The sequence below is a fragment of the Mesoplodon mirus genome (assembly GCF_964341445.2).
Source record: "Mesoplodon mirus genome assembly, chromosome: 5".
Taxonomy (NCBI): Eukaryota; Metazoa; Chordata; class Mammalia; order Artiodactyla; family Ziphiidae; genus Mesoplodon; species Mesoplodon mirus.
Genome location: NC_138980.1, coordinates 69,034,365 through 69,047,090, shown reverse-complemented (window position 1 = coordinate 69,047,090; position 12,726 = coordinate 69,034,365). Strand labels below are relative to the sequence as shown.

General features: G+C 37.3%; 1 protein-coding gene across 1 annotated transcript in view; it reads left to right on the top strand.

The window, feature by feature from the left end:
- The window catches only part of PKD2L2 (polycystin 2 like 2, transient receptor potential cation channel), a gene marked incomplete at both ends in the record, with an annotated part of 37,460 nt that overhangs the window by 2,800 nt on the left and 21,934 nt on the right, over positions 1-12,726 (top strand). Inside the window, 2 exon segments of the mRNA XM_082621878.1 lie at positions 1,254-1,510; positions 4,049-4,270. Of these exon segments, the coding sequence (XP_082478004.1) occupies positions 1,254-1,510; positions 4,049-4,270 (479 nt within the window).

The following is a 12,726-nucleotide window of genomic DNA, read 5'->3' as shown; positions in this document are numbered from 1 at the left end:
TTTTTTTAACATTATCGTTGCATTTGGGAAATAGATTTCTTATGTGGGAGTTAGGATCCAAAGTCAGTCTAAAATTGTATACAGTGAAAATTACCGTTAAAAATTCCTTAAATTGCCCATAAATTAAAATATATGTGATTTTGGTATACAGGCCTATACTCGTGTGTGTGTTACAGTAATGTACAGTGTATAATAAAGAGTACATTTACAAAATATAATTTTATAGTGTTTTTAATTGCATAAGAGTATCATTCCTTTAGCATTAGAACAGACTTGTTTTTTCTGTTACACTTAACTTTGCAAGATGTTCACATTATGAGGAAAGAACAATTAAGGGAACAGCAGTTTCAGGTATCCCATGTCACAAACATTGGGACATACAAGGAAGAGGTAGGGAAGGCTCTCCAGAGGTGATCACAATTCAGTTGAGTTTTAAAGGATGAGTAACAGAAGACCATCCTAGGAAGGAAAAATGATAGGTACTATAAGTAATTCATCACGTGGAACTATGTTTGGCATTATAGGCATATAGGAGATGAGGTGGAAAAGACCAAACTATGAATTGAACAGAGGTCTAATCATGAATGCCATGCTAGGAATTTGAAACTTATCAAGGAGACAATGTCATTTCCTGAGAGTGAGAGAAGTGTGAGATAAGGCAAATGATTAGAAGTCATTGGTTTAGGCCAAGTGAAATATGAAAGAATGATAGGAAATTTTCCCTGAGACAAGAAGTGGAGCCCAACTGCTTTTTTACTGTGCTGTCTTGAGGTATGTATGTGGCCAATGGCAAATAAGACAAAGGCAGGAAAGAAAAAAATGAACCCTAGGCTTAGGATCTCTTAGAAGGAGCACATAGTGACAGAGACAGAAGCAGTCACCACCGCCAGAGTTGGAGAGGAAAGGGAGGAAACAGATAACTTCGAGGTGAAGTCATGAATTGTGGCTATGACCAGTCCTGATATTCATGTATTGGGGGAGAGTTTTCAGTATACCCCTCGGAGAAGAAGGGTTATGGAACTAAATGAGTTAATACACGTAAAGTGCTTAGAGCAGTACATAGTAAGTACTCAGGAAATGTTAACCATTTTCGTTATCACCATCAACATCAGAATTTACCATTACCATTATTAATGGTGGCTTGGCTAAAATCACTGATTTTTATATTTTTATGGATAACATTATGAATGTAGATTCTGTTATACACTTGACATGAAATATTTTTCCCATAACATTTATTTTTCTATATGAAGTTTATGGAAGGACCCCTTTTGGAAGGCCTGTACTGGGACTCATGGTACAATAACAAGAATTTGTATGACTTAAAGAACAGCAGTCGCATCTACTATGAGAACATACTTTTAGGAGTCCCCAGAGTCCGTCAACTAAAAGTCCGCAACAACACGTGCAAGGTCCATTCATCCTTTCAGTCCTTGATGAATGAATGTTATGACAAATACACTTCTGAAAATGAAGATCTGTGTGATTTTGGCCTTAAATCTGATACTGAGTAAGCAGTATAAAATTACACGTAACTTTTTCTAGCAGTTACCATTGTATCTTCAAACAATTGTGAAAACATATTTATTTTCCAAATAATACCAACAGGGGCCTGGCAGGTAAGGAGACTGTTTCAGTAATAGTATCAAAGGAAGACTCCGAGATGCAGTGTTTAGAAAAGGAAGAGTAAGCCTGTTATTTATTTATTTATTTTGCGGTACATGGGCCTCTCACTGTTGTGGGCTCTCCTGTTGCGGAGCACAGGCTCCAGACGCGCAGGCTCAGCAGCCATGGCTCACGGGCCCAACCGCTCCACGGCATGTGGGATCCTCCCAGACCAGGCACGAACCCATGTCCCCTGCATCGGCAGGCGGACTCTCAACCACTGTACCACCAGGGAAGTCTGCAACCTGTTATTTTTTTTGTTTACAAAAGGATGTGAAGTGTTTTTTTTTCCAACTGTGGTAAATGAAGTGCTAAGTCATATTGGACACAGGGCAAAGCGCCCATTTTTGCTTTTACAAAACTCAATCAGCTTTTCTGGCTCTGGCAAGATGCCCTCAAACACATTCCAAATGCTTCTTGGGATCCCTAGGGAGTGTCTTTGGTGTACTCTGTTGCTTTCTCACTCTGGCTTACTTCAGTGATATCTTCTATTGTTGCCAGTGTTGAAAAGGGGCAGTTACGTTTTACAGACACTGCATCTGATGATGCTTGCCAAAGATCTTATGGCCATTGTTCTCCAAAGTGGCTGAGGCTAATGCTAGTATAGACTCACGTCTACACTTTATATTGAAAATGTAAAAGCCCAAAGCCACTGACACTACCTCCCCTTAACACAGAAGCTGCTGGTATCATTGCTTTTAAGGTCATATGAAAATCATAGAGGCAAAAAATATATCTTTTTAAAAATTTGATATTTATCAATGATGAAATATTTACAAAGTCCACCCTTTCCTACTCATAATTCCCACTCCAGAAGCAGCCACTTTTAGTTGTTTCTTTTTGTATATACTTCCTATTTCTGAATAATATGCTTATACTATTACTTGATCTTATATTTTTATATATCTATTGTCTCTGTCATGGAAAGTGTCTGTCATATATCCCTCTTATGCCACTCCCTCCACATACACACTTCCTGTTCCTCTTAGCCTGTAGTTACACCGTAATTTTTGTTAATCATTAGTCGATGTTTATTTTATAAATATGAACAGTGATTACATTTCCTTTCTTGAACAACTACCTCTCTACCCCTAGGATTGATCATTGCTTTGTGGGTTTTGTTGACTTATTTTTTCTTTCTATGAGTTTTGGGTGTTCTTGAGGGCAACAAAGTGCTTGTATAATTCTTATAAACTTAATAAATTCATAAGTATGGTGACACATTCTCTTAAATATTATACTATTATAACAGTACTACGCACTATTTCCCTTTCAATGAAAAATTACAAGATAAGTCAACTATTAATTACACATTTAAATTTGATCTCAAGACTAATCTGTTAGGTATTCTAATATTCCAAATTTTCATAACAACTACAAATATTTAAATACTAAAATTAACATTATGGATTTAGAATTTTAATACATGTCATTTCCTGACAAACAAAATAAGAATCAATTTGTGCTTGTTTTTCTTTCTAAAATGTAACGTTCATTAATTAAAACCAGTATAAAAAATTGGAAGTAGGAGAGGGTTGGTGTAATAAATGTTCTTGTTTCAGTTTAACAATCATATGGAAAATGCTCAAACATACAACTATGGAATTTTCATTAAAAATGAGTATTTTATCTTAGCGTTGTCACTTTTTTCTTCTCTGCTGAAAATGAACATGGTGTTACTAACAGAAAAACAAGTTTAAGCAGAGCATCTTTGGATAATTGTTCAGATCTGTTTTAGGAGACTGAATAGGGACTGAAATGAAGAATCAAAGCTTTACTTTTTGATATTGCATAACTAAGTTAAAAGTAGAAAGAATGGAAACAAAATTTAGTTATACAGATTTTACTTTGTGTACTTTCATTAAAATAAGATACCTATATAACAATATAGACATTGTAACAAAGTTTTTATTTATTGGGCATTTATAAATGGTATATGATTGTTAAAACACAGACTGTGAAGCATCATTTTCCCCATACTAAGACAGATATTTCTGAATCAAAACCCTGGATATTTTTGTCCTACTCAAAGACTAAAGATCTCATAAGATAACAGAGACAACATGTTAAAGAAAAAATCCGTCATTATTTTCTAGATTTCAAGTTCCCTGAGGCAACAGATGGATTAAAAAAATTTTTTTTCTCATAGTATGTAGTCCAGTGTGTTGCCCACAATAAGCACTAAACAATGAAAACATATTCAATCTTAATCCTTTTAGCTTAATCCTTAACTCACCATCTTGCTTCAAAATTACTATAATACTTATGAACTTAGTACTACTTTTTTTAAAACTACTACTTTGAACCAAAGGTTAACTTAAATTCTTAAATACTTCTCAGTCAGGCTTTCTCATCTCTCCATTATTCTTTTTATATCTAACAGATGGAAGTACTCTGCTCCTATTATCAACTCCCCTTGGCATAGGGGATTTACTGGTGTTTACCGAAATGGGGGATATATTTTCACTTTATCAAAATCAAAATCTGAAGCCCTAAACAAGTTCATTAATCTTCGAATGAACAGCTGGATCACAAGAAGCACTAGAGTTATTTTTATTGATTTTTCATTATACAATGCTAATGTAAATCTGTTTTGCATCATCAGGTGAGTTACTCAAAACCTCTTATTAGTATACTGAATTTAAAAGGCACCCAGAGCCCTCATTAGGGTTCCCAGTTTGTGCATGTTTGTACTGAGATTAAAATCATAAGCTCCAAAATAAATATAATGTAATTCTTCCAATAATGATAAAGAAGAAAGAGCAACATCATATTTATTGTTTCACTGTTTCAGGATATATTCCAGAACATGGAGAATTACATACAATAGGTTAGTTTTATATTGCTTAAGAAAACGTAATCTTATTTATTGTCATTCTGCAGTTGGGCATATCTAACATTTAGTTCTAAAGATTTCTTCCTTTAAATCAGATCATTCAAATCTGTTGATTTCCTTTCAGAATGAGCTGCTTTATTAAGTTACTCATTTTTGTCTCAAGGATGAACAATTTAAAATTCAAACAATATATAACAGTAGCCAGCATCCTAGAAATGATTACAGCCGATGGTGATTTGCAAAAATGGCCCCAATTCTTCACATCTTTGCCATGTAAATTTGCAGTGCCCTGTCACCCAGGGCAGGGTGCCCTGCCCCAGAACTTGATACTGGGTTCAACCAGATGACTTTCTTTGGTCAATGGAATGTCAGCAGATAAGATACAAGCAGAAACTTGAAAAGGGTTTGTAAATTAAAACTTGCTCTCTTGCACTTCTGCTATTGCATGAGAAGGACCTGCCTGGGCTAACCTGTTGGACCCAAGAAAAAGATGACAGACATCCCCTCTCACAAGGAGGAGGACAGAGAACCAACCAAAGAGAAAAAATTATTTCTGTAGGTCTGATTACCTTAGGTAATCTGCCTAACTTGGACCATGCTATTTGGCTTAGGCCTGGGTTCTAGAATCAAACAGTCAAAGCAAATAGGATTACTGTGATTGAATCTGCCTGGGGATTGAAATGGCTTCTTCTAAGGGATCTGAGAATGGGTGAATGCCTGATACAATTAGGGTTCTCTTAGAAAGAAGGAATGGGATAATGAATGCTAGACAGGCAAACAATAGTGTCCACTAAGTCTCAGTGAGCGACTTTTTTCTCATGAGTCTTACATTTTTACTCTGGAATATGGAATTGGCATTTACTCTGATAGGGGAATTTTCCCCCTGTGCAACAGTGATGGTGAAACATAATCATGGCCTTTAAAATTTGTAAAAATGAAAACAAATGAATTACCATCAGCAGCCAATGGACATTTTACATTTTATGTTATAGTATTTTCTTTCAGGGAATCAGCTTCGTACCAACATTATTCACCCTTCCCGATAGTCCTGGTAGGGATAAAGTGAAGAATACAAATCACTTCTATGTCCTAAATAAGAGTAGAAACAGTGGGGTAATTGGCTTAAAGTCATATGAAGAACTCCTTGTAATACTAGATTAAGTCCATATTTTCTGTCTCTAGGTTTTGTGCTTATTCTATGTTACCTTTAATTTTTTTTCATATTTATTTATTTATTTGTCTCTGTTGGGTCTTAGTTGTGGCATGCAGACTCCTTAGTTGCAGCATGCATGTGGGATCTAATTCCCCCACCAGGGATTGAGCCCAGGCCCCCTGCATTGGGAGCGCAGAGTCTTACCCACTGGACCACCAGGGAAGTCCCATCTATGTTATCTTTTAAAATGTTATTTCTTAGAAACTTTAGCAGATTTTGAAACTTTTAACTGGTAGTATATCTAATCAGTAGTTGTATGGGAGCATATTGCTTACACTAAGACCTTATCCACTTATTTTCCCTTTGTACACATAGCTGGCAAACTAAACTGAATACTCATCATTTTTTTTTTTTTTTTTTTTCCGTACGCGGGCCTCTCACTGTTGTGGCCTCTCCCGTTGCGGAGCACAGGCTCCGGATGCGCAGGCTCAGCGGCCATGGCTCACGGGCCCAGCCGCTCCGCGGCATATGGGATCCTCCCAGACCGGGGCACGAACCCGTATCCCCTGCATCGGCAGGCGGACTCTCAACCACTGCGCCACCAGGGAGGCCCAATACTCATCATTTTTTGCTTTTTGTTTACTAGTTTACACTTCAGATCAAAATACTGAGTTTCTTTCACTTCACTCACTTACCCAGCATTGCGCACATACTATACACAAGGTGAAAAAACAAATTCCTGTTTTCTATTTGTTAACTGGTTGTTTTGTTCTTGGTTTTGGTGGTTTTTTGCTTTTGGGGCCACACCTTACTCCAGTACCAATAAGATTTGCTAATATCTTTAGGTAGGAATAATTACATCATGGCATTGTGATAGAGATGCTGGTTCCTTAAATTACTGTCAATTCTTAATTATCTGCAGTTGTGGAGAACACTAGAAATACAGTGAACCGCCTCAAAATCTTTTTATATTTAGTACTGGAATTAATTTTTATATTTCTATTTGCATATAGATCTTTGTATCCAACATCCAGTGCCTAAAGTTAAACAGAAAACATTTGATTCAGTAAAATATGTTATCTTGACATTTAGAAGCAAGAAGTATCTCTGATAAGCTAAAGGGGGAGAGTGTATTTTCCTCCTCTGAAATATTTTAAAAATTATGTATTTTGGGGGGGAGTCCTGACTAATAACAGTAACTAACAGTATAGCATGTTCTTGAACATCATCTTGTTCTCCTGTAGGGATAAATTAGTTTCCCAGTTATGAATGAGCAATCAAAACACAGAGTAAAATGAATGTCTAGCTAAAAATCACATCTTTCTTTCTCACTTACATTGGTCTTTGACCACTGGGAATTTTCAGAGTACCAAAAAAAAGTGGAGCATTAAAAAAGAAGTAATGGAGGAAGTGGCATCACACCAAAGGCACTAGCTCCCAGAGGTGCAGGCAGGAGTTGGGGAGCTAGGGCTCTTTGGCACCTAGGTTGAAACTAGTTTTATGTGTCTGAGGTCTCAGCTGGGAGACTTGAAGACTGGGTCTGTGATCATCTGAAGGCTCATCCACTCACAAGTTGAGTGGTTGATGCTGATGGATGCTGAGGAAATCCCTGTGATATTTTCACATGGACTAGTTTGCACTTCCGAAGAGCATGGTAGATGGATTTCAAAGGGTGAAGACTAGAAGCAGATTTGCAGTATTTTCCTTTGGCAGAACAGAATTCCATGAGAGCAACTTTCATTGTTAGAGAGAGGAGAGAGAGAGAAGCCTCGTTTGTTGACATCACTTGGTTCATGAAGCTTTCACCTAGAAGTGAAGCTGCGGAACAAACCTTGAGAAGAATCATCTCCTGCTTCAATCTGCTACTGGATAGGAACTAATCAGAGAGAGAGAGAGGCAGAAGATGGAGAGGATGGCGTCCAAGGCTTTCGTGATCATAAATCTCACCCCCACTCCAACTCCCTTTATACTTTTCTTGCAAAAAATAATAATATAAATAAGGAGGTGGTGGGGTTTCCAAAAACAAAAATCGTATCCTTCAACCATCTGGGGAAGGCAAAAATCCCATCCACCTCAACTCTCAGGTCGAAAGTAAAGTTGTACCACACACAATCAGGATGTTACTTAAGAGTGCTCTTAAAAGAACATATGATGTGTGGCTGACAGGGTCATGGTGCTCCAGCCAGGTGTCAGGCCTGTGCCTCTGAGGTGGAAGAGCCGAGTTCAGGACATTGGTCCACCAGAGACCTCCTGGCTCCACATAATATCAAATGGCAAGAGCCCTCCCAGAGATCTCCATCTCGAAGCTAAGACCCAGCGCCACTCAATGACCAGCAAGCTATAGCACTGGACACCCTGTGCCAAACAACTAGCAAGACAGGAACACAACACCACCCATTAGCAGAGAGGCTGCCTAAAATCATAATAAGGTCACAGACACCCCAAAACACACCACCAGACACGGTCCTGCCCACCAGAAAGACAAGATCTAGCCTCATCCATCAGAACACAGACACCAGTCCCCTCCACCAGGAAGCCTACACAACCCACTGAAATAACCTTAGCCACTGGGAGCAGACACCAAAAACAACAGGAACTACGAACTTGCAGCCTGCAAAAAGGATACCCCAAACACAGTAAGTTAAGCAAAATGAGAAGACATAGAAACATACAGCATATGAAGGAGCAAGGCAAAAACTCACCAGACCAAACAAAGGAAGAGGAAATAGGCAGTCTACCTGAAAAAGAATTCAGAATAATGATACAAAAGATGATCCAAAATCTTGGAAATAGAATGGAGAACACACAAGGAACGTTTAACAAGGACCTAGAAGAACTAAAGAGCAAACAATGACGAACAACACAATATCTGAAATTAAAAATTCACCAGAAGGAATGAATAGCAGAATGAGGCAGAATGGATAAGTGACCTGGAAGGTAAAATAGTGGAAATAACTACCGCAGAGCAGAATAAAGAAAAAAGAATGAAAAGAATTGAGGACAGTCTCAAAGACCTCTGCGACAACATGAAATGCACCAACATTCAACTATAGAGGCCCCAGAAGAAGGAGAGAAAAAGAAGGAACTGAGAAAATATTTGAAGAGATTATAGTTGAAAACTTTCCTAATATGGGAAAGGAAATAGTCAATCAGGTCCAGGAAGCAGAGAGAGTCCCACACAGGATAAATCCAAGGAGAAACACGCCAAGACACATATTAATCAAACTATCAAATACAATTAAATTTTCTTTGTATTAAATACAAAGAGAAAATATTAAAAGCAGCAAGGGAAAAATAATATACAAGGGAATCCCCATAAGGTTCACAGCTGATCTTTCAGCAGAAACTCTGCAAGCCAGAAGGGAGTGACAGGACATATTTAAAGTGATGAAAGGGAAAAACCTACAACCAAGATTACTCTACCCAGCAAGGATCTCATTCAGATTCAACAGAGAAATTAAAACCTTTACAGACAAGCAAAAACTAAGAGAATTCAGCACCACCAAACCAGCTTTACAACAAATGCTAAAGGAACTTCTCTAGGCAGGAAACACAAGAGAAGGAAAAGACCTACAATAACAAAGGAAAACAATTAAGAAAATGGTAATAGGAACATACATATTGATAACTACCTTAAATGTAAATGGATTAAATGCTCCAACCAAAAGATATAGACTGGCTGAATGGATACAAAAACAAGACCCAGGGCTTCCCTCGTGGCTCAGTGGTTGAGAGTCCACCTGCCGATGCAGGGGACACAGGTTCATGCCCCGGTCTGGGAGGATCCCACATGCCACGGAGCGGTTGGGCCCATGAGCCATGGCCGCTGGGCCTGTGCGTCCGGAGCCTGTGCTCCGCAACGGGAGAGGCCACAACAGTGAGAGGCCTGCGTACCGCAAAAAAACACAAAAAAACAAGACCCATATATATGCTGTCTACAAGGGACCCACATCAGACCTAGAGACACATACAGACTGAAAGTGAGGGGATGGAAAAAGATATTCCATGCGAATGGAAATCAAAAGAAAGCTGAAGTAGCAATTCTCATATCAGACAAAATAGACTTTAAAATAAAGACTATTATAAGAGACAAAGAAGGACACTACCTAATGATCAAGGGATCAATCCAAGAAGAAGATATAACAATTGTAAATCTTTATGCACCCAACATAGGAGCACGTCAATACATAATGCAAATGCTACCAGCCATAAAAGGGGAAATTGACAGTAACACAATCATAGTAGGGGACTTTAACAAACAAATTTCACCAATGGACAGATCATCCAAAATGAAAATAAATAAGGAAGCACAAGCTTTGAATGGTACATTAAACAAGACGGACTTAATTGATATTTATAGGACATTCCATCCAAAAACAACAGAATACACTTTCTTCTCAAGGGCTCATGGAACATTCTCCAGGATAGATCATATCTTGGGGCACAAATCAAGACTTGGTAAATTTAAGAAAATTGAAATCATATCAAGTTTCTTTTCCAACAACAATGCTATGAGAGTAGATATCAATTACAGAAAAAAATCTGTAAGAAATACAAACACGTGGAGGATAAACAATACACTACTTAATAGCCAAGAGATCACTCAAGAAATCAAACAGGAAATAAAAAAATACCTAGAAACAAATGACAGTGAAAACACAATGACCCAAAACCTATGGGATGCAGCAAAAGCAGTTCTAAGAGGGAAGTTTATAGCAATACAAGAAACATCTCAAATAAACAACCTAACCTTACACCTAAAGCAATTAGAGAAAGAAGAAGAACAAAAAAAAAAACCCCAAAGTTAGCAGAGGAAAGAAATCATAAAGATCAGATCAGAAATAAATGAAAAAGAAATGAAGGGAACAATAGCAAAGATCAATAAAACTAAAAGCTGGTTCTTTGAGAAGATAAACAAAATTGATAAACCATTAGCCAGACTCATCAAGAAAAAAAGGGAGAAGACTCAAATCAATAGATATAGAAATGAAAAAGAAGAAGTAACAACTGACACTGCAGGAATATAAAGAGTCATGAGAGATTACTACAAGCAACTATATGCCAATAAAATGGACAACCTGGAAGAAATGGACAAATTCTTAGAAATGCACAATGTGCAAGACTGAACCAGGAAGAAACAGGAAATATAAACAGACCACTCACAAGCAATGAAATTGAGACTGTGATTAAAAATCTTCCATCAAACCAAAGCCCAGGACCAGATTGATTCACAGGCGAATTCTATCAAACATTTAGACAAGAGCTAACACCTATCTTTCTCACACTCTTCCAAAATATAGCAGAGAGAGGAAGACTCCCAAACTCATTCTACGAGGCCACCATCACCCTAATACCAAAACCAGACAAAGATGTCACAAAGAAAGAAAACTACAGGCCAATATCACTGATGAACATAGATGCAAAAATCCTCAACAAAATAATAGCAAACAGAATCCAACAGCACATTAAAGGATCATACACCATGATCAAGTGGGGTTTATCCCAGGAATGCAAGGATTCTTCAATATATGCAAATCAATCAATGTGATAAACCATATTAACAAATTGAAGGAGAAAAACCATATGATCATCTCAATAGATGCAGAAAAAGCTTTCAACAAAATCAACACCCATTTATGATAAAAACCCTCCAGAAAGTAGGCATAGAGGGGACTTACCTCAACATAATAAAGGCCATATATGACAAACCCACAGACAACATGGTGAAATGGTGAAAAACTGAAACCATTTCCTCTAAGATCAGGAAGAAGACAAGGTTTTCCACTCTCACCACTATTATTCAACATAGTTTTGGAAATTTTAGCAATAGCAATCAGAGAAAAAAAAGAAATAAAAAGAATCCAAAACAGAAAAGAAGAAGTAAAGCTGTCACTGTTTGTAGATGACATGATATTATACATAGAGAATCCTAAAGATCCTACTAGTAAACTACTAGAGCTAATCAATGAATTTCGTAAAGTAGCAGGATACAAAATTAATGCACAGAAATCTCTTGCGTTCCTATACACTAATGATGAAGAATCTGAAAGTGAAATTAAGGAAACACTCTCATTTACCATTGCAACAAAAAGAATAAAATACCTAGGAATAAACCTACCTAAGGAGACAAAAGACCTGTATGCAGAAAACTATAAGACACTGATGAAAGAAATTAAAGATGATACAAATAGATGGAGAGATAGACCATGTTCTTGGATTGGAAGAATCAACACTGTGAAAATGACTATACTACCCAAAGCAATCTACAGACTCAATGCAATCCCTATCAAATTACCAATGGCATTTTCACAGAACTAGAACAAAAAATTTCACAATTTGTATGGAAACACAAAAGACCCCGAATAGCCAAAGCAATCTTGAGAAAGAAAAACAGAGCTGGAGGAATCAGGCTCCTGGACTTCAGACTATACTACAAAACTACAGTAATCAAGATAGTATGGTACTGGCACAAAAACAGAAAAATAGATCAATGGAACAGGATAGAAAGCCCAGAAATAAACCCACGCACATATGGTCACCTTATTTTTGATAAAGGAGCAAAGAATATACAATGGAGAAAAGACAGCCTCTTCAATAGTGGTGCTGGGAAAACTGGACAGCTACATGTAAAAGAATGAAATTAGAACACTCTCTAACACCATACACAAAAATAAACTCAAAATGGATTAAAGACCTAAATGTAAAACCAGACACTGTAAAACTGTTAGAGGAAAACATAGGCAGAACACTCTATGACATAAATCACAGCATGATCCTTTCTGACCCACCTCCTAGACAGATGGAAATAAGAACAAAAATAAACAAATGGGACCTAATGAAACTTAAAAGCTTTTGCACAGCAAAGGAAACCATAAACAAGATGAAAAGACCACCCTCAGAATGGGAGAAAATATTTGCAAATGAAGCAACTGAGAAAGGATTAATCTCCAAAATTTACAAGCAGCTCATGCTGCTCGATATCAAAAAAACAAGAATCCAATCCAAAAATGGGCAGAAGACCTAAATAGACATTTCTCCAAAGAAGATACACAGATTGCCAACAAACACATGA